Genomic DNA, 20,535 nt, shown 5'->3' with positions numbered 1-20,535 from the left:
CATCCGTTGTTTCTACCTTAACAGCTCTAAGCTGGGATGAATATTACAATCAATGGCATGTCATTTAATTGACAGAATTTTTTTTTTTTAACATTCATTCATTATTGAAAGACAGAGAGAGACAGAGCATGAGTATGGGAGGGGCAGAGAGAGGAGGAGACACAGAATCCAAAGCAGGCTCCAGACTCTGAGCTGTTAGCACAGAGCCTGATGCAGGGCTCGAACTCACAAACTGTGAGATCATGACCCGAGCTGAAGTCAGACGCTTAACCGACTGAGCCACCCAGGTGCCCCTAATTGGCAGGATTTTGTTCTTTTCTGCTAATACATAAAATAACAGAGCATCTTGCAACTGATAATATCTTAAACCAGATGAAATATGGTAATAGCAATGATGGCTATAAATTAAAAATCAGAGAGGAACAACCCTAGGCATTTATTTTAATCTTTTACTGAAGGAAATTATAAACATATTCAAAGCAGAATAGTGAGCCTCCTAGAATTCATCGCCCAGCTCTAACTCGTGGCCAGTCTTGTTTCATAATATCCCCTCTTCCTACCTCCCAGACTATCTGGAAGTAAACCCCAGCATCACTCATCATCTATACAGACTTCATACATATGTATAAAAGGCAAAGATTCTTTGAAAATGCAACCACAACACTGTTATTATATCTAAAAATTTAACACTTCTTTGATATCATCAGATATCGAATTAGTGTTTAAATTAAGCGTCTCATACATATCATACAGTTTTTAAAATAACTTGTCTGAGGGGCGCCTGGGTGGCTTGGTCGGTTGAGCGTCTGACTTCGGCTCAGGTCATGATCTCACGGTCCGTGAGTTCGAGCCCCGCGTCGGGCTCTGTGCTGACGGCTCAGAGCCTGGAGCCTGTTTCGGATTCTGTGTCTCCCTCTCTGTCTGCTCCTCCCCTGTTCATGCTCTGTCTCTCTCTGTCTCAAAAAAAAAAAACAAAACAAAAACAAAAAACAAAAAACTTGTCTGAATCCGGAGCTAAATAAGGCCTAGATGGTACAACTGGCTGATACTGGCTGATGTATCACTAAGTTGTTTTTAGCCTCTAGGTGTCCTCTCCATGGCCTTGTTCCTTGTGCTATGTTAGTCGAAGGCATTGTGTTATTGCATCCACAGAGCTCCCCATGGTCTGCACGTTGCTGGGAGATTACATTCCCTGTGATGTAGCTTCACATTCCCCTCTGTCCTGTCTGTGTCCTGCAGATAGAAAATTCTATCCAGGAGCTTGGTCAGGTTCGGATTTTTTTTTTTCTTCTTTAGGCAGGATGACTCCACAGAACTGTGTACTTCCATTGGGAGTCCTATGATATCTGGTCAGCTCTCTTTGTGTAATAAACACAGCCGCTCATTTCAGTGCCTGGACCCATTCGTTCATTAGGGATCCTGAAATGGTGATACTGGATTTCTAACATTCCTTCTTCATTTGATAATGGTGTTGTGGTTATGCTTGAAAAAGGAATCCTTACCTGCAGTGTGACTTGATGAGCCGACCTGTGGGTCCAGAGCTGCGTGCTTAATGGACATTTACTGTTACTATCGCCATGGCCCTTGTTGTCACTGTCATCCTGCCATTATTTATCCGCTGGACAGTGGTCTCCATCAGATAATACGTGCACGGAGCACCAGCATACATTGACACAGGTCAAAGAAAAAGCACAGCTCTTACTCCCTGGGAACCACGCTCATCAGCAGGGACATTAGCCGCAAAGACAAACTTGTTAAAGCCCATGTGCCCACCTGCAGCCCACACCTGCTAATTAATTTTCTTACAGCCAAGGAGAAGGGGATAGAACACTATGGGGAAATCTTGCCAAATACGTGAAATTCAAAGTTACAGGGAGACATCGGCAAGGTGGATTATTTTATGCAGCTGGCGGGATGTCCGAGAGACATGCACTCAGGAGATTTCAAGGTCGGGGACCCCCGCACAGGAAAGACTTGAGGATGGGGAACGGGACTGAGGGTCTCATGCAAGGAACTGTCACCCTCTCAAGGTGGAAAGAGAGTGAACAAATCAAATGGATCGCGCTCCCTGGGGATGGTTTCTGTCTGTGTCCACTTCCCTGACTGGATTTCAGAGAGTGCCCGCCAGACGGCATGCCTGAGATCTTGGCCACTGCCCGTAGGGCAGTAGTGGGGCACAAAGCTGGAGCAGAATGTTAGAACAGGACGTCTTCCCACAGGTGAGATCGAAATAGTGGTGACACTGAAAACAGCAGTCACTGCTGTTTATCGAGCCCTCACAGAATGCCAGGCCACTGCTCTTTCCATGTATTCTCTTACTGAATACTCACAGTGGCCTGCGGCGGGAGGGTCTAGCATCCCTGACTTCACTGATGAGGAAACAGAGGCAGGAGGTCATGTGACTCACTCAAGGTCACACAACATCTTAGTAGAGCAGGGATTTGGTCTCAGGCATCTCTTTCACCATCGCTGAGAAGGCAGTTAACTTTCCCCTCAATTGTGCTTTTTTTCCATAAGACTAGACCTTATTATTTAAAGGCCGTAAAACAGAACTGGACTTTCATAAACAACTAATGTATATTAACAACTCAAATATAGTTTGGAATAAGAATAAACGAAATACAAATCTGAGGTATAATCAGGTATTCTCAATACAGGTTTGGATGGTTAAACCCCTTTACTGAATCGTGTGTCCGGCCTGATATCAACTCCCCACATCCTGCCTGATTTGTCCGTGGCCCCGAGATCTGTGGCTCAGTGCCTTATGTCTCAATACTGATTTTGCTGCAGTTTTCCTCGCCCCAAGAGATTTTTCAAGGTTTTTTTTTTTTTAAACAGCTTTCATGAGGCTTGCCTGGGTGGCTCAGTCAGTGAAACGTCCAACTCTTGATTTCAGCTCAGGTCATGATCTCACAGTTTGTGGGTTCCAGTCCCCACATCAGGCCGTGTGCTGATGTCGCAGAGCCTGCTTGGGGATTCTGTGTCTCTCTCCCTCTCTCTGCCCTTCCCCTGCCCCTGCTAATGCTCTTTCTCAAAATAAATAAATGAAACTTAAAATACTTTCAGGAGGTATAAATTATATACCATAAAACCCCCCTGTTCCAAGTGTACAATTCAGTGATTTTTAGTATATTTCAATTGTTCAGCTATCACCACAATCAAATTTTAGAACATTTCCATCACTCCCTCAAAATCTCTTGTGTCCCTTTTCCAGTCAGTCCCTATTGCCAGCTCATCCCCAGGCAGCCACTCGTCTAATTTGTCTTTGTAGTTTGCTTTTTCTGAACATTTCATAAAAATGGAATCACCATGATGTGTCATCTTGTGACTGACTTCTTTCACTTAGCATTGTGAGGTTTTGTTTTTTTTTAATGTTTATTTATTATTGAGAGAGACAGAGACAGAGACAGAGACAGAGCAGGGGAGGGGCAGAGAGAGAGCAAGACACAGAATCCGAAGCAGGCTCCAGGCTCTGAGCTGTCCGCACAGAGCCCGATGTGGGGCTCGAACCCACAAACCATGAGATCGTGACCTGAGCTGAAGTCGGATGCTCAACTGACTGAACCACCCAGGTGTCCCAGCATTGTGTGTCTGAGGTTCGTCCACGTCGCAGTATGTATCAGTACTTTGTTCCTTTTTATTTATTGCCAAGTAATTTCCTATTGAATGGATAGACCACATTGTGTTTATCTTTTCTAGTTGGTGGACATCTGGATTTCCACTTTGGAATCGTTATGAATAAGGCTGCTATGAATATTTGCTTGCAAATCTTTATGTGGACAAATGTTTTAATTTCTCTTAGAATTTCTGGGTCACGTAGGAAATCTGTGTTTAACTTTTAAAAAATCGTCAGTTTTCTGGGCGCGTGGCTGGCTCAGTCGGTTGAGTGTCCAACTTTGGCTCAGGTCACGATCTCACAGTTTGTGGGTTCGAGGCTCACGTTAGGCTCTGTGCCGACAGCTCAGAGCCTGGAGCCTGCTTCGGATTCTGTGTCTCCTCCTCTCTCTGCCCCTCCCCTGCTCATGCTCTGTCTCTCAAAAATAAAATAAATGTTAAAAAGAATTTTTTTTAAATTGTCAGCTTTCCTAAGTGGCTATAAGCCCCATTTTATGTTCCTACCAGCAGTGTATTATAAGGGTTCCATTTTGTCTGCATCCTTGCCAATACCTGGTATCATTCGTCTTTTTGATTATGGCCACCATAGTGGGTGTGGAGAGGTAGCTCATTGTGGGTTTAACTTGATTAATGATGCTGAGCATCTCTCCCGCAAGATTTTTAGTTGTGACTTCTTGAGTGCATATTCCAAGGAAGACGCTGAGAATACAGTCTTCCCTTCCACCTTCTACTGTGACAAATGTTCACGGCCACACATGCAGCACATTTCTGGGTGTGCCTTTAACATGATGATATTTTCCCAAGCTGGTATTTTTTCCTTCTTCTTGAGCAATTTCCCTTCTCAGCTCCCTGCCCTTTGCAATTATTAAAAACTCTAATTTGTGTCAAATACTGAAGCCTCTTGTCTCTGTGGGTGGTTCAAGTTTTTATAGATTGGTTTTGACACAAATAACCTGTTCTTAAAAAGGATATATTCTACGCCGCACCCCTGAAACATTTTAACGTGTGCCTGAATAACATAATTGGATTGATTTTAAGCAGTTTTCTACCAAGATTGTGATAAAGGGAAGCCATTAGTTCAGGCAGAGGCCGGGCAGTGAGGCATAGGCAGATGTGGCTGGGTGGTCGGGAGGGTCCCATAGCAAGCCCCTACTCCTAATACGTTTTCCATCAGCAATGAACTCTGCCATGGGGAGTCAGCAAACACGTCTTCTCTGCAAATTGACAGTGTGAATAGGGAGACAAATGTGCAACTAGATGCAGAAGGCCCGGCCCACCTGGTGATGCTGACAGGAGCCTGGACTCAGGCAGGCAAGCGGGGACAGTGCCCAGGGGGAGTGGCAGGGACGTCTGGGCCAAGAAGGCTCCAACCAAGCATCCCACCTTCATCCAGAGCCCAGGAGGTGATGAACAGGAGAGCGAGTGACCGAGGTCTGAGCTGAGCTGGGTGCAAACCCTGAGCAGCAGTTGTGTCTCTGCCTGCAGAGCCCTGTTGGCCCATCAGGGCACTGGGCGAGGCCATGAAGTGGACGGCCTGAAGTGGTGGCATTAGATGGGCCTCTGAGCTGGCCCCTGCTCTGTCTCCCTGTACTTCTGTGCAGAAGCATTGGCTCTCAGGTACAGTAGCCTGAGCAGGTGCTAGAATATTCTTCCCTGGCTGTCTCAGTTTAGAAAGCAGGACATGCCCAGTGCTGTGATGGCCCAGATGCAGGTCAGCAAGCTGGCTGCTGGGGTGGTTCAGATGTGGCTGGTCTGAGCCTTTTGGGGGTGGTGAGGGCCCACAAACAGGAAAACCAGCCCTGTGGTTGCTTACAGGAACCCAGATTGCTATAGTCAGCATCACCTATCAGCTGCCCCCTCCCCACACCTACCCTGCTGGTCACACAGGCAGCCTGGAAAGAGAGTAAGAGTGACTTCCCAATAAGTAGCTATCCGGCCATGTTCTCTGACTTTCCCTTGTGTCAAGAGACAGCATGTAAAATGGTCAGGGGGAAGCAGTCCCAAAGGCCTGGGGTGGGAACGGAGATTCCCGTAAGTGAGAGGCTGCAGCAGGCACTTTGACACACGTCACCCCAGCTGCAGGACCCAGCCTCGCACCCCTGGCCTCATCCCCTTCCTGACAAAGGCTGTGGAAAGAAGCTGTTGTCGTCCAAGGCCACGTGGAAGGGACGACCCACATCAAAGGCTTCTGGGCACTGACAGTCCTGGGTTCAAGTACCCGCTGTGTCCCCTCACCCATGGAATGATGGGGTGATCTGGCCAGTGTCCAGGTCACTCTTGCCTCCACTGGTGTCTGTGAAATGTCCCAGGGTGGGTACAGGTAGGTAGATGGACAGGGGACAGAGTGAGGCTTGAAGTGGGGTGTGTAGCAGGGACAGCTGGACACCCAGAGCCTGCAGAGATCCTTCCCTGCTGCGATGCCCTGGCAAGACTTCTCCAGCTGATGGGTGTGCCCGGGGGGTGGCCCCAGGTGGTGCATCTCCCCCGGGGCCCAGCCCTGGGCTTGGAGCCACCCAGAGGCAGTGAGGTCCTGTCCAGGCAGAGGTCAGTGCAAGTTTGCAACCCTGTCTCTGATCCCCACCCTGCCCCCTTTGGACAGGCACCTGGCACAGAACCCTTTCATCTGCGACTGTAACCTCAAGGGGCTGGCAGACTTCCTGCGCACCAACCCCATTGAGACGAGCGGGGCCCGCTGTGCCAGCCCCCGGCGCCTCGCCAACAAGCGCATCGGGCAGATCAAGAGCAAGAAGTTCCGGTGCTCAGGTAGCTGCCCGCTTGCCCACCTGTCTGTCTGTCCACCTGCCTGCCTGTCTTCAGTCTGCTCAGGGATCTGGTGGTGGTTTCTGGATGGCTCCAACAGGGGCGTCCTAGGCCACCGGAGACCCTCTCAGAGGGGGTAGTTCCGAGACTACAGACTTGGATCTGAACGGTTGGTCAGCCCCACCCCTCACTTTACTGGGGCTCAGGGAAGGGGAGGGCTGGCTGAAGGTCCCTGAGGGAGGACTCCCGCACAAGGACCCAGGTTCCTCTGCTCCCAGGTCAGTTTGCTTTCATGCTACTGCTTTTCACACTCGAGAAGCCTGGGAGCTCTCCTCAGGGAGAGAGCTGCCTCCTCCAGGCTCTGGGGCAGCAGAAACTGGCTGGGGACAGTGTGAGTCAGCTTCTGAGCCTGGGTCCTGGTCAGGAACCGGGTGCCTCTCTGCCCCATCCCCGTCTTGTACCATTGCATATGAGCGTTGCCATGGTTTGGGCGCTCCCCGAGAGGTTCATTTGGGGGTGGTACCACCCCAGCATCAGCCTGGCCAAGGAACATCTGTGCTCTGTGGCAAGGCCTTCTCCACATGGGGGCTGGGCAGGCAGGCTCTGGGGCCCTGATTTGGGACCCCAGTGTTATTCCCGGGGTGCCTGCACCTGGGCAGTGGGACTGGGGCCTGGGCTCTTGCACATCCTGGAAGATTCCAGCTTGATGGTGTTTCTGCTTCTCTCCCCAGCCAAAGAGCAGTATTTCATTCCAGGTAGGAGAGTCCGGGGGACCTAGGGGGTTGGGGCGGTGGCAGCTGGTGGGCAGGGGCAGCAGGCTGAGGGGGCTAGGGAGACCCTGCCCTGGGGCCCTCAGCCTCCCGCCCCTGCCCTCTCACCGTAGGCACGGAGGATTACCAGCTGAACAGCGAGTGCAACAGCGACGTGGTCTGTCCCCACAAGTGCCGCTGTGAGGCCAGCCTGGTGGAGTGCTCCAGCCTGAAGCTCACCAAGATCCCTGAGCGCATCCCCCAGTCCACGGCCGAGCTGTGAGGGCCCCCAGCCCCTGCACATCCTCACCGGTCCCCAGTCCTCCTAGCCCTCCTCGATCCACACTGGGCTTTCCCCGGGTCCGGCTCTGTTTGGGACCGCTGGAGACTCCAGCATGGCAGCGGCTGGCTTTAGCAGGAAGCACCTCCCCACCCCTGAAGCCCCTCTGCTTCTGACTCACCGCCTCCAGACCCTTCCAACAATCTCTGGCGTGCAGGGAAGGTCGTCAGCCTGAGCCGGGGTGCCTTTTCTCAACCAGGCTTTTGCCTTCTTCTGGGAGATGTGATTCCATTAGATCAAGTTGGATATTAGGCCATACTCTATTTTTTTTCTTTAAAAACATAAATTTGTGCACATGCCTATGTGCACGAATAGCTACACGTATCTGTCCTTCATGTATGTAAGTTTTCATGGCATTTTTAGTGTTAAAAGTACCCCACTCACCGCCCCTCCCAGCACCATCATCCACCCTTCCTTTGATAAGCGATCAGTTTGCCTTGCCAGATAAATTCTTCTGGGAGCCCCTTTGTTTGAGTCCCAAATATTCTCAATTTGGAAGATACTCTAATGTCTGTCATTTATGAATGTGTAAGTTCTCTTCATTGCCTCTTACAGACGATTAAACAACAATGAGATTTCCATCCTGGAAGCCACTGGGATATTTAAAAAACTCACTCATCTGAAGAAGATGTGAGTTACCCATTGGTGGGGAGGTTGTGGCCAGGACTCTAGCTGGGGAGGGAGAAGGAAAATATTGTGTGTGGGGGGAGTTTCATGGGGGCAGAGCTCCCCTGCAGGGTGCGGGTGCAGGAAGGTGGGGGAGGGTCCACAACTCCATAATCTTTCTGCCGCCCTCTATCCAGCAATCTGAGCAACAACAAGGTGTCCGAAATCGAAGATGGGGCCTTCGAGGGTGCGGGCTCTGTGAGCGAGCTGCACCTGACCGCCAACCAGCTGGAGTCCATCCGGAGCGGCATGTTCCGAGGCCTGGACGGCTTGAGGACGCTGTGAGTGTGTGGGCCAGGGAGCAGGGCCAGACTGCAACGGGCAAAAGCAAGCTAGCGTGTCGGTGTCTGCATCAGGAGAGAGGATGGGAGGCACCCCTCCCGACCCCGGCTGGCAGGAGGAGAGGGGCAGCTGAGGGTGTATGAGGTCTACAGCCAGGGTCTGCAGGGGGCAAATAATCAGATGTTGGTAACCGTGGTGAGGCCTGCTTTCTTGTTCCCTGGGGTGTGGGGTCGATGCTTGGTGAAGGGGAGGGTGGGGGTGGGCCCTTTTGGAGGTTCCCCCTCACTGCCCTCTCACCAGGCTGCAAGAGCACCGCACGTGTGTTTAGTTCAGGAGTGGCAGGAGGGCTGGGTGGCCCCAAGGCGGGGACATTGCTGAGGTGACTCAGCCAGTGCGGAAGGGGGAGGAGGGATGGCCCATTATCTCTGGGATTCTGGGATCCCATGAACCAGAGCCCAGCCAGAGCTAACCAGACTTTGGGACTCAGTAGATCCTGGGGTCACCCGCACCACCCCCACAAGTGCTGCAGAGCGCCCCCCCGCTCCACGCGGGCGGCACTAGCTCTTCACGTGACCACATAGACCTTTCAAGGGTGCAATAGACCGTGCTGTCCAGTTGGACTTCCTACAGTGGCAGAAGTGTCCCACGTCTACACTGTCTAGTCAGTAGCCACGTGTGGCTGTTGACATGGGGCTAGCGCTGTTGAGGCACAACATTTTGAATTTCATTTCATTTTAATTCTTTTCAATCTGAACAGCCAAGGGCCACTATGGGGGGGAGGAGGGAGCATAGCTCTAGACGCCGCCCTGCTGGGTTTAAATCCCAGACCGGCTGTAGGGCTATCCATCCGTTTCAGAGCACACATCATGGAATTTGTGTAAAGGAAATGAATATATGAGGGGTTCCCTGTGGGTTTGGGGTTTGTTGTTGTTGTTGTTTGGTTGGTTTGGTTTACAGAAAGGGGATGCCCTTTGTGCTGTGTTTTGCCACTGACTTCTTTCACACGTGGATCTAGTGGGACTGTTTTCCCAGGCTGTTCACATGGGGCTGCCTCATTCTTCTCTATACTTGCCGGGTAGTCCTTGAATGAGGGTGTCGTGGGCTAGTCAGCCAGTCACGTGGGTTCTTTCTGAGGGAGGTGTGGATGGGGCTGGAGGAGAGGGGAAGGGCTGGTCTGGGGCAGAGCCGGTAAGAGCCCATGAGTGACAGCGCAGGCACGGGAAGAGAAGTGCCATAACCCCTCCAGCCCACACAAACGCTGTTAATTGTCCATATCAACTACTTTCCAGTCTTCTGTATCCACACATGTTCTTGCACATATGCACACACACACACCCATACACCTGGGTGCTTCCATGTAGGTATTTCTGAACGGAGTCCTAGAATCCATTTTATTTAGTAACCTGCTTTGTCTTAAACACAACGTGAGCACCTTTACATACCATTAAAATTTTTTTTACAACATCATTTTGAAGGACTATTACATAACTACTGGAAATTCAGGCTATATTATTGATTTTTTAATGTTTATTTTTTTGAGAGAGAGAGACCGTGTACATGTTTGCACGCGTGCACATGAGCAGGGGAGGGGCAGAGAGAGAGGGAGAGAGAGAATCCCAAGTAGGTTCCACTGCCCTCAGCGCAGAGCCTGATGCGGGGCTCGAACCCACAAACCGTAAGATCATGATCTGTGCTGAAATCAAGAGTCGGATGCTTAACTGAGCTGCCCAGGCACCCCAGAAATTCAAGCTATTTTAATTTTTTATTATGAGTAATGTGATTAATATCTTTATCATGAAATTCTGTGTGCATCCAGGATTATTCCCTATTGATAAATTCCTAAAAGAAGCCTTGCAGCAGGATGAAAGCATAAGGCCCGTTTAGGGCCTTTGCTGCCTGCCTCTCACTTCCAGGAAGGCCCCAAACCATTCTCCTGCCGGCCCAAGTGTGAAAATGCCCATTCACCCATACCGACCCTCTATTACTATATTTACTATACTATATTATATACTATACTATTACTATATTTATATATTACTATATTACTATATTTATACATTACTATATTTTTAGTTATTCTGCAATTTGTCAGGCAAAGATTCAATATTGCTTACATGTACTTGATTACTAGTAAGTTTAAACATTTTTTTTTTATCGGTGTTCATAAACCATTGTAATTTCCTAGTGAATCGCCTATTCTGTGTCCAGCTTAGTTTTGTTTTTAGTTGGGGAGGGGAATGGAGCCAGGTTTTGGAGGGTGAACACAGACTTAAGCAGATAAAAATGAGGGAAGGGGTCATTCTAGAAGGACACCACAGCCAGGGAAGGGCATGGAGAGGCAGGCCCCTACGCATGTCCGCAGGACAGAGGAGTCAAGGGTATGTCACTCTCCAGAAAGGCGGCTGGTGCTGGTCTGGGGTTGGCTCCCGCGGATCATGGTAAAGAGTATAAACATTATTCCGTGAGCAGTTTGGGAGACACTGGGGCTTCGGCCCGGAGAGGAACGCGACTGAGTTTAGGTTTTGGGCCAGTGTCCCCGGCGTTGGTGCAGAGCGTGGCCTGGGGGCGGGGGAGGCCCTGGGCACCCAGGGAGTGCAGGCGGAGGTCAGGCCGTGTGGGCGCTGTGCAGGCAGGGTGGATGGGAGAGCATCCTGAGGGGGAGCGTGGGGAGGGGAGGGCCCCGGGAGGAGAATCTGTGGGAGGCCCCCGTGGGCAAGGCGCAGGCAGGTGGGTGGCTGCGGGCACAGCACAGGCTCCCCCCTCTCGCCCCCCAGGATGCTGAGGAACAACCGCATCAGCTGCATCCACAACGACAGCTTCACGGGCCTGCGCAACGTCCGCCTGCTCTCGCTCTACGACAACCAGATCGCCACCATCTCCCCTGGGGCCTTCGACACCCTGCAGGCCCTCTCCACGCTGTAAGTCTGGCTCCGGCATCTGAGCCCCGGCGCCCGTCCGCCCACCCTCCCAAGGGCGGCTACTTGAAAGGACTCACTGGGGGTGTCGGGCCCTGGTGGTCTGTGGGGTCCCACCACGTCAGAATGCCACATCTTGGTAACTGCTTGTCGTCTGGGAAAGAGCACGGGTGGCCGCCTGGCCAGTCTGTGGTGGGGCGACAGGGCATTGCAGGGAAACCCAGCCCGGAGGGTGTGTTGCTGGTCACACGGCTGCCTCTTCCAGAAACCTTCTGGCCAACCCTTTCAACTGCAACTGTCAGCTGGCCTGGCTGGGGGACTGGCTGCGGAGGAGGAAGATTGTGACAGGGAACCCGCGGTGCCAGAACCCAGACTTCCTGCGGCAGATCCCCCTGCAGGACGTGGCCTTCCCTGACTTCAGGTGTGAGGAAGGTAAGTCGTGGGGCCCTGAGCAGGAGGGGAGAGGCAGGCGGGCCAGCCCTGAAGAGTTTCCTGTGGGGAGGGGTGGCCCTGGGCCTGGGGTGGGGAGGGGAGCAGGGAGACCCAGTCTTAGTCCTGCGCCTACCGCTGCCTGGGGGTGTTTTCCCATGATTTTAAGAGCAATAGCATGGTTATTGTTTAAAAAATGGAAAGAATAGGTAAAAGGAGGAGATAAACGTTACCTATTATCCTATCACTCAGAGAAATTCACAGTTAACATTTCAGTGTATTTTTAAAAATGTTTCTTTATTTATTTTGAGAGAGAGAGAGCACATAGGGGAGAAGCAGAGAGAGGAGGAGAGAGAGAATCTCATGCAGGCTCCACACTGATAGCCCAGAGCCTGACGAGGGGCTCGAACTCCCAACTGTGAGATTGTGACCTGAGCCACAATCAAGAGTGGGATGCTTAACCGACTGAGCCACCCAGGCGCCCCTACATCTTAGTACTTTTCTTAATGTAAATGTGCCTGATCCACTGATCTGCCTCCTGGGGGTTCCTCAGTGCCCCAGACTTGTGGGCTCAGCCTGTCCATGATGTGCCGTGGGACCTTCCCGGGCCCCCATCCTCCACGTGGGAAACCTGGTCACCTCTCACCCTGATGTCCTGTTTCCTCTGGATTCCCCATCTCTTTCCTGAGGCCCTCCCTTCTAGCCCTGCCTGTGCAGAGTGTAGTAGCCCCATCCCGTGACTTTCCGACAGAGCTCCACGCAGGCAAGGCAGCTGCTGGAGGCAGATTTGTACCCAGGGTAACAGAGCAAGGTTGCAGCTCAGCCCGGCGGTCCCTGATCTTGAGCCTGGTCGCCGGGAGTTTCCTGTGGGGAGTTCCAGCTCCCCCCCACCCCCGCCCCCGCTTGGCCTCCTCCGCCCCGCTCTCAGCCTGCTTCCAGGGGGCAGTTCGGCTCTCAGACTGGCCCATCCAGGCCGCGCAAGGAGCTTCAACTTTCACACCAAGAGAGAAGGTCAGGGTATTTCTCTAAACAAAGTCAATGGGTTTCCTAGAGCAATTTCACTTGCTATTTTAAAAAATTCCATACGACTCACGTATATATTTGTATATCATTTTGTATAGTAATAACTTCCTAGTCTTTTTTAAAAAAATGTTTGTTTTTAATTTAATTTTATCTTCAATTCCAATATTGTTAACATACAGTATTATTTTAGCTTCAGGCGTACAATATAGTGATTCAAGAATTCCATCCATCACCCGGGCTTATCACAAGTGAAACCCGTTACCTATTTTATCCGTCCCCCACCCAAAAATTCTGCTCCTTTTTCTTTTTTCTTAAAGTTTATTTATTTATTTTGAGAGAGAGAGAGAGTGGGAAGGAGGGGTCAGAGAGAGAGAATCCCAAGCAGACTCTACACTGTTAGCACAGAGCCTGACACAGGGCTCAGTCTCACGAACGCTGAGATCATGACCTGAGCCGAGAGCAAGAGTCAGACGCTTAACCCACCGAGTGACCCAGGCGCCCCAAATTCTGTTTCTTTTTAAACCCGACTATATATTTTGGGCCTTTCCTTCTGCCATTAATTATCTTTTGAAAACATTCTTTTCTTTTCAAGAAACAATTTCTTTTTATTTTTCTTATCACAAGTGAAGCATTACCATTTGCTTAAAAAAAACAACACCTAATCCAGAAGAGTAAAAAGATCACCAGTGTTGGCCTGTTCCAACTTCCTGGTCCTGGAATGACTCCCGGTCAGTGTTCCGCTGGGTGACCTTCCAGAGCTCTGCTGTCAAGTCCGTGCATCCTGGCAGGTGACTCTGTGCACCTGCGAGGCTCCCCCCCACTCAGAGGGGCTCCCTGGAGGGGAAGGGACAGGAGCACTTTTGAGATGTTGCTGCAGTAGACTGAGGTGGTGGAGAGCAGCCGGCTTAGATTCCAGGCCCGTGCCCCTCTTCCAGGCTGGGGGACCTTGGGCCCGTTACTTAACCACTCTGCCCTTAGTTTTCTCATCTCTGCGATGGGCCGATAGCACATCCACCGGAGAGATGTTTTGAGGATTCAGGGAGTTCACGACGCCTGCACACAGCTGCCCTCCATAACTGATAGTCTCTGTCACCTGCTTCCTAGTGCCCTCAGCAGCTTCTAGTGTGGTGTCCTTATTGTTCCTCCTGCACCCAGTCAGAAGGGAGGAATATTTACTGGGTAGATGAGTGAATAAATGAAGGAGGTGTGATAGAAGTTGCTCAGAGTCTGTGTCGGCCAGATGGGGGTACAGACGCTGCGTTGTCTCTGACCAGCCTTCCGAGCCGAACAAGTTATGTAACCTCTCCGGCCCTCAGTAAAGTATAAAACCATTCATAGGTCCGTTTAGCCGATCTATTTTGAGGACTCCTGTGTGCCAGCCCCTGCTCTAGGTGCTGGGCTCCTTCTGTGAGCAAAAAAGCAGAGACCAGTCCCTGTGGTGCTGGCATCCTTTCTGCATCGTTAAAGAGATTCTGTTCGACATATTGTCTGGCACTTAGTAGGTGCTCAAGAAATGGTATGGTTGCCATCCTTCTGCTGTGCTGAGGTCCACCTTGGACCTGAGGCAGAAGAAATTGACCCAAGACCCATCTTAACCTCGAAATGGTCCAAGGGGCTTTGTTCCTAGTGAGGAAGGGGTGCAGCCAAGAGGGGACTTACCGGTGCCTGGGGTAGTGTCAGAGAGGGGCTTCTGTTCTGAGATACCCCAGAGCGCGGCCCCAGGTATAAGAGGCCCTAAGAAGGCCTGTCCCCTCACTGACGTGGCTTCGCGCCTTCCTCCCCAGGCCAGGAGGAGGGGGGCTGCCTGCCCCGCCCCCAGTGCCCCCAGGAATGTGCCTGCCTGGACACGGTGGTCCGATGCAGCAACAAGCACCTCCAGGTCCTGCCGAAAGGCATCCCCAAGAATGTCACGGAACTGTGAGTAGCCCCAGGCCTGACGGTGGGGGGGACAAGGTCACCAAGAACAGCTGGTTAGGGCTTGGAGCGAGGGCGTCGCGGGAGACACTGGTTCCAGGAAGCCTTTGAGCTTCTGTCGGACCCCCCTCTGCAGTCACCTGATGGCATGAGTCTCCCACGGGGGCGCTTGCTCGCTGTAAGCTGAGGCCTGCTTTTGAAATAAGAAGTAACCTTACGTTGGCCGCTTCACCGCAGCTTGTGAGCATCCCCTCCGTCATGAAAACTCTCACACAAGTTTGTTTTCGCTGGCCGCGCATGACGCTACCACGCGAATCTACTATGATCTATGTAACAAACCCCCCTTTGTTGGAGACTTGTTGCCAATGTTTCACTATTAAAAAAAGTCCCCGAGGTGAACATCCCTTCAGTGCGGCTGCTCGTCAAAGAGCGCTGCATTGCTAGGGCACTTGCTGCCTTTTGCATCATGGCCTTCCAGAAAAGCCATTGTCCTCGCGCCCCAGCTGGCCGGGTGTGGAAATGACCTTCGTGGCCACCCCCGCTGTCCATACTGGGCATCATGTGCTAAAACCTGTGCTGATTTGGATGTGGTATCTGAGCCTACGTGGGGGCATGGATGTCAGTGTGAGTGACAGACAGAGGAGAGCTGGGCTTCTTCCACTGACACCCCCAAATAAGAGGCTGTGGTCCGTCCCCGACTCGTCCTGTCCCCTGGGATTGGTCCCTCCAGGCCTCCGTAGTTGCGCTTTTCCTTCCCTGTGGGGAGCGTGTGAGGTTTTCATTTGTGTTTCTTTCATTACCGGCGAGGCAGGCTGTTTCTTTACTTGCACACCAACCACTGCAGTCCTTGTCCTGTGTCCCTCGCCCAGTTTTCTATCATCATGTTAGTGTCCTGCTTCCTCCTTGGTGCCTCCTGGCCACCCTGAGCATAATACGACAGGTGGAACAGCCTGGCTTCTTTGACTAAGGATGCTGAAGTTCAGAGGCTGGGAAAATCACTTGACTTCTCTAGGCCTCCGTTTTCCCAGCTCTTAAGTGGGGCCCCTAGGGTGTGTTGAGAAGAGCCATTGAGAGGATCACGTGAGATGGGTGGGAAGTCACTTTGTATGACCCAGAGTGATGGGTCAGGATGAGTAAAGCCCTGATTTTGCTGCTCTCTGGATCTTTGGGGGTGGCGGTGAGCCATCCTGAGGGCTGGAGTCGGTGGGGGTCCTGGACAGGGAGCCCAACGGGGGTTTCAGCTCCTGGCCCTTGGATCCCTGCTCAGCGAGGATGTCTGGGGGGATAGGGGACCTTCACAGCATCTTGAATCCCAAGCTCCACCTTGTAGACATGGGGCACCTTAGGGAATGTTACAAGGACCTTTGGTGGGCTTGGCTTTGAGGACAACAACTTGGGTAGCAGTGTGTATAGTGGGTCCCAGAAGGGAGGCCAAGGTGGAGGAACAGACGGAGGCAGCTGAGGAGTCCAGGCGTGGGTGACAGTGTGCATTCAGGGGGGATGTGAGAGCGGAACACAGCACATGAGCAGAGACCAGTGGCAGGAGAGTCAGCAGCTGTGGGGTGCTGTTGAGTGAGTAGGAGAGTCACCTTGAGGGTCCTGAGCCTGGGTGGTTAGGATCATGGTGTGATGCTGAGGGGGTCAGGGGAACCAGTTTGGGTGTGAAAGCCCTGAGGTCAGGTTTGGGCAGGTTTGGGTCTGGGGCTCCCACGGGACCAGCCGGCAGGTGGAGGGAGGGCCTTGCTAGCTGGTGAGGGGCCTGGCAGGTGGACCTGAGGGGACTAGTGGCAGATCTGACCCGTCTGGCCAAGAAAACTGCAGGGCAGAGAGGGGAGAGAGAGGAGCCTGGCATTGAGCCCTGGGTAGCGCCCGCCAACAGGGAGGAGGCTGAGAGGGCGAGGCAGCGGCAGAAAGGAAGCCGAGGGAGGCTTTGTGTGTCAGAGCTTTTACCGAGTTCTTTGGGAGGCATCTACCCAAATGCCTAAGAAACTTGCATCTTTTCTCCTCCAGTTAGTGATTCTGGGCCAATTGTGTGGTCTGCACGTAGGAGAGGAGAGGAACTAGAAGGCCCTGGCTGCAGGGGAGGCTCCCCTAGCACCGCACTAACTGTTGTGTTCTGTCCTGTAGTTACTTGGATGGGAACCAGTTCACACTGGTTCCGGGACAGCTGTCTACCTTCAAGTACCTGCAGCTTGTGTGAGTATTCGGGCCTCTCGAGGATCCCAAGCCTTCCTTAGAGGATGGCGGGGGCGGGGGAGGGGGGGCACACTGGTATCTAACCCTCTGGCTCCAGCTTTTCTGGAATTCCCTACCACTCGGCTTCCAGCTCATCTGGTTTTTATTTTGCCCCTCCCCTCCCTGAATGTCAGTGCGTAGAACTGTGTTGCCACCTAGTGGCCATGCTTGGGAATGGCATGGTTCCTGGCTCCCTTGAGTTGGACCCTGTCCACTTCTCCCTAGCCCGTCACCCCAAGCCTCCATCTGGGCTGAGAATTATTGTTAATGAGGGTCATCCTGGCAAAGGAAGGGGGCCAGAGCAGAAGTAGAGGCTGATGGAAAACGCAGTCCATCCTTGGCCCTTAAACCAAACATGAAATACGACAGCTACAAATACACATCAGTGACTAAGTTTTTCTTCAGGCTAACATCTCTTTTTCTGTTATTTACACCTTTGAGCCTTTCCACTCCATGAAAATATATTAACTAAGCCTCAGAATAAACTTCATTTCTTCTCAGCTCTCCAACCTAATTAACACCTCTCTCCAATTGTCTTGGTGTGCTTATTGGCTAGATTCTCCCAAAAAGAAGTCCAGAGAACATTCCATGTTAGTTTGGCTTGGAGCAGTACTACTACTCAAAGTGTGGTCTATAGACCAATGGTCACTAGAGAACTGCTTGTAATGGGTCCGCAATTAGATAAGAAACTTGCACCAGAATGTAAATCAGTGTCTTGCTTCCATCACTGAGAAGTGTCACTATGAAAAAAGTGTTCGCTAAACTAAGTTGTGTGTTTAGCGTCATAGGTGACTGCACTTTGGCACAAGGTCCTTGTTGTGGGACATTCAGTTCAGGGACTGGCTACTTTGAGTAGCACAGAATCTTGAAGCTCCAGTGGATCTGTCTTTGCTAAAGACCTGGCAGATGTGTTTTGACTGTTCCAATGGTGTGAGGGGTGGGAGGAGGGCAGTGATTTGGTGGCTGGTGACAGAGTAGCAAAGACATAGACGGCTTTTCTCTGGTCTAATTTGAGGCAGCTACACTGGTGGCTTGGATACCTTTGGGAGGAAAGGAGGGAGAGGGGGCCGATGTGGGGCCAGTCCTTGCCAATCAGAAGCAGGGACCACGCGGTGTGCCGAGAGCTCAGAGAAGAACTACAGTGTGGCCTGAGAACAATAGACCGGTCTTAAATGAGTTGGAGGAACATTTACTAAGAGGAAATGAAGTCAGGGCACGTGTGGGGGCCAGGGCAGAGGCAGAACTCACCAGTAGGCAGAGGGAACAGGGGCAAGAGAATTTCAGGAAGTGTAGCAAATCTATGCCAGGCATGTGGGAGGCAGTGAGGGAGAGGTGGGCCAGAGCCGGAAGCACCTAGCAGGTGGCTGGGATAATTTTTTAGGCAAATGAGAGCCACTGTGGGATTTGGCAGAGAAGTGACCTAGTCAGATTTGTGTCTTAGAAAGATTCAGGTGGTGCCCGCCCGTGTGGAAGATGGGTAGAAAGGGGGCAAAGCTGTAGGGGAGAGATGAGATACAAGTCTGAGACAGAAGCCAGGAAAAGAGATGGCTTGAGTAAGCAGAAATGAAGGAGGAGGCTGAGAGAGAGGAGCTTGGGGGGGGGGGGGTTGGTTAGGGCAGTGTTTCTGGGTCCTTGGGGCTGTGGACTAGGTGGGTAGGGGGTAGGAAAAGTGCAAGATGTGGACTGGAGCTCGACTGTGTCTGGAGGGGAGTTCAGAGGCGAGGGCACTGTTGTACGTGGTGGGGAGTGAAGCCAGGAGCTTCCCGAGGCTCCCAGAGTGGACTAAAGGAAGAGGGTCAAGAAGGTAGGGTTGTCTGGGAAAGAAACTTTACCAAGAGATGGAGGAGGCACGGCCAGGGAGGTGGGGAGGGGGGGTGGGAAGACAGTCGGGTCTGAGGATGGATGGGGTTTGAAAGGAGGTTTGAGAAGAGGGGTATCAGTTGTGACGGGGGGGGGGGGTGTTACTTGATCACCCTGCTTCATTTGAAAAAAGGTGGTTATTGTCCCCTTGATAGGACGGTAGGAGAGCTAGGGAAGGAGCCTGTGTGAAGTACTAGCTAGAGAGAAAGCACAGAGCCCACTAGATCTGGTAGTTCCTTGGTGGGAGCATTTCCACGGTGGAAGGGGGCATGAGCCAGTCTGTCCTTGTGGGGGGCAGGGGTGGGGTGGGGAAAGGCAATGGAAACATGTAGCCCTGAGGACGCAGCAGGAGTTCAGGGAGCAGAGCAGAGGGCTGTAACTATTGTGAACCAAGTGCCCCTCTCTACCACCACCCCAAGCCCCTGCAGCCACCTGGCTGGGGCGGGAGGTGAGGGGGTGGGAGGGGGAGTGGCGGGGGACGGGGGCATGGACAGAGTGGGGGAGGGGAGGAGCCTGTAGCAGAGAGCCGGGATTGGGTTCTTCTTTCTTCTAAGCAGTGATGCTTTTGTCTTTTCCAGGGACTTGAGTAACAACAAGATCAGTTCCTTGAGCAATTCCTCCTTCACCAACATGAGCCAGCTGACCACTCTGTGAGTCCCAGTGGTGGGGAGGTAGAGAGAGGGCACGCGCGCTGTGTCACCGAGACTTTCTCCAAGCCCCGCTGGTCACTCTTCGTCTACCAGGGAGTGTGCCTGGCCTCGCCAGCCAAAAAGAAAAAAAAAAAAAAAAAGCAAATTTTTTTATTGTGAAATATAGCATACATACAGAAAAATGCAAAAAAATATAAAGTACAATTTAACAAATAACCATAAAGCTAGCACATGTGTAAATACCTAAGGCACAAAACGGAACACAGCACGCCCGAAAGTCCTTCCCCCAGCCCCTTCTTGATCATTCGTTCCCCCCTCCCCACCGTCTCCAGGAAGTCCCTCCCCTGACTTTTATGGTGATCATGTCTTTGATTTTCTTTATAGCACTGCCATCTACATATGCACTTCTACACAAATCAGTTTTATTTTTATGTAAATTGAATCATACAGGATGTATTTTTTTTTTTGTATCTGGCTTATTTTATGTAGCATTATGTTTGCGAGGTCCACTCATGTGAAGCCGCGGTCTGGTCATTTTTACTGCTGTGTAGTATTCCTTTGTAGGAATATGCCATACCTTCCTTACCCATCTCACTACGGATGGATAGTGGGGTTGTTTCCAGTTCGGACTATTGTGAATGGTGCTTCCGAACACTTTTGTGCCCATATTCTGAGTTGTTTTAACGATCGCTTTAATTACATGCCAAGCAATCAGTTGGAAAGAATAACAAGCAGCCCGTATACTGGCCTGAAGCTTACGGGGGTATCCCACTCCCCTTCTCAACACCTCATTTTACAGATAATGTGCCAAGAACTTAAGAACTTTCCCTTGGGCTCCACTGTGGTCCAACATTAGAGCCAGTACCCCCAAAAAAGGATGGGGTCGTGACCCAGCCAGACCCCCAGGAACAGAAGGTGGGCCCGAGGCCATGAAATTCTGGTTCTAGGTTACCCACCTGCACTTACTTACTCCAGAAGATGAGAGTCTTCTCATCAACTGGTTCCCATTTCAGAGTCTTTGTGAGCCAGGATGTGAAGCTGCCATCAGCCAGGGAGGTCCTGCCCACCAGGGGCCGTTTGGCAATGTCTGAAGCATT

The 20,535-nt window shown here is 51.6% G+C and overlaps 1 protein-coding gene across 1 annotated transcript in view; it reads left to right on the top strand.

The window, feature by feature from the left end:
• LOC125933144 (slit homolog 1 protein) overlaps positions 1-20,535 on the top strand; it is a 169,830-nt gene that overhangs the window by 125,383 nt on the left and 23,912 nt on the right. The window contains exons 14-22 of the mRNA XM_049646006.1: positions 6,215-6,378; positions 7,259-7,403; positions 8,020-8,094; positions 8,268-8,411; positions 11,187-11,330; positions 11,593-11,759; positions 14,564-14,696; positions 16,821-16,889; positions 19,367-19,438. Coding sequence (XP_049501963.1) covers positions 6,215-6,378; positions 7,259-7,403; positions 8,020-8,094; positions 8,268-8,411; positions 11,187-11,330; positions 11,593-11,759; positions 14,564-14,696; positions 16,821-16,889; positions 19,367-19,438 — 1,113 coding nt within the window. The remainder of the gene's footprint in view (positions 1-6,214; positions 6,379-7,258; positions 7,404-8,019; positions 8,095-8,267; positions 8,412-11,186; positions 11,331-11,592; positions 11,760-14,563; positions 14,697-16,820; positions 16,890-19,366; positions 19,439-20,535) is intronic.

This window comes from Panthera uncia, chromosome D2, assembly GCF_023721935.1.
Source record: "Panthera uncia isolate 11264 chromosome D2, Puncia_PCG_1.0, whole genome shotgun sequence".
Lineage (NCBI taxonomy): Eukaryota > Metazoa > Chordata > Mammalia > Carnivora > Felidae > Panthera > Panthera uncia.
The sequence above is the reverse complement of the archived record's forward strand: the minus strand, read 5'-3'. Positions and strand labels throughout refer to the sequence as shown.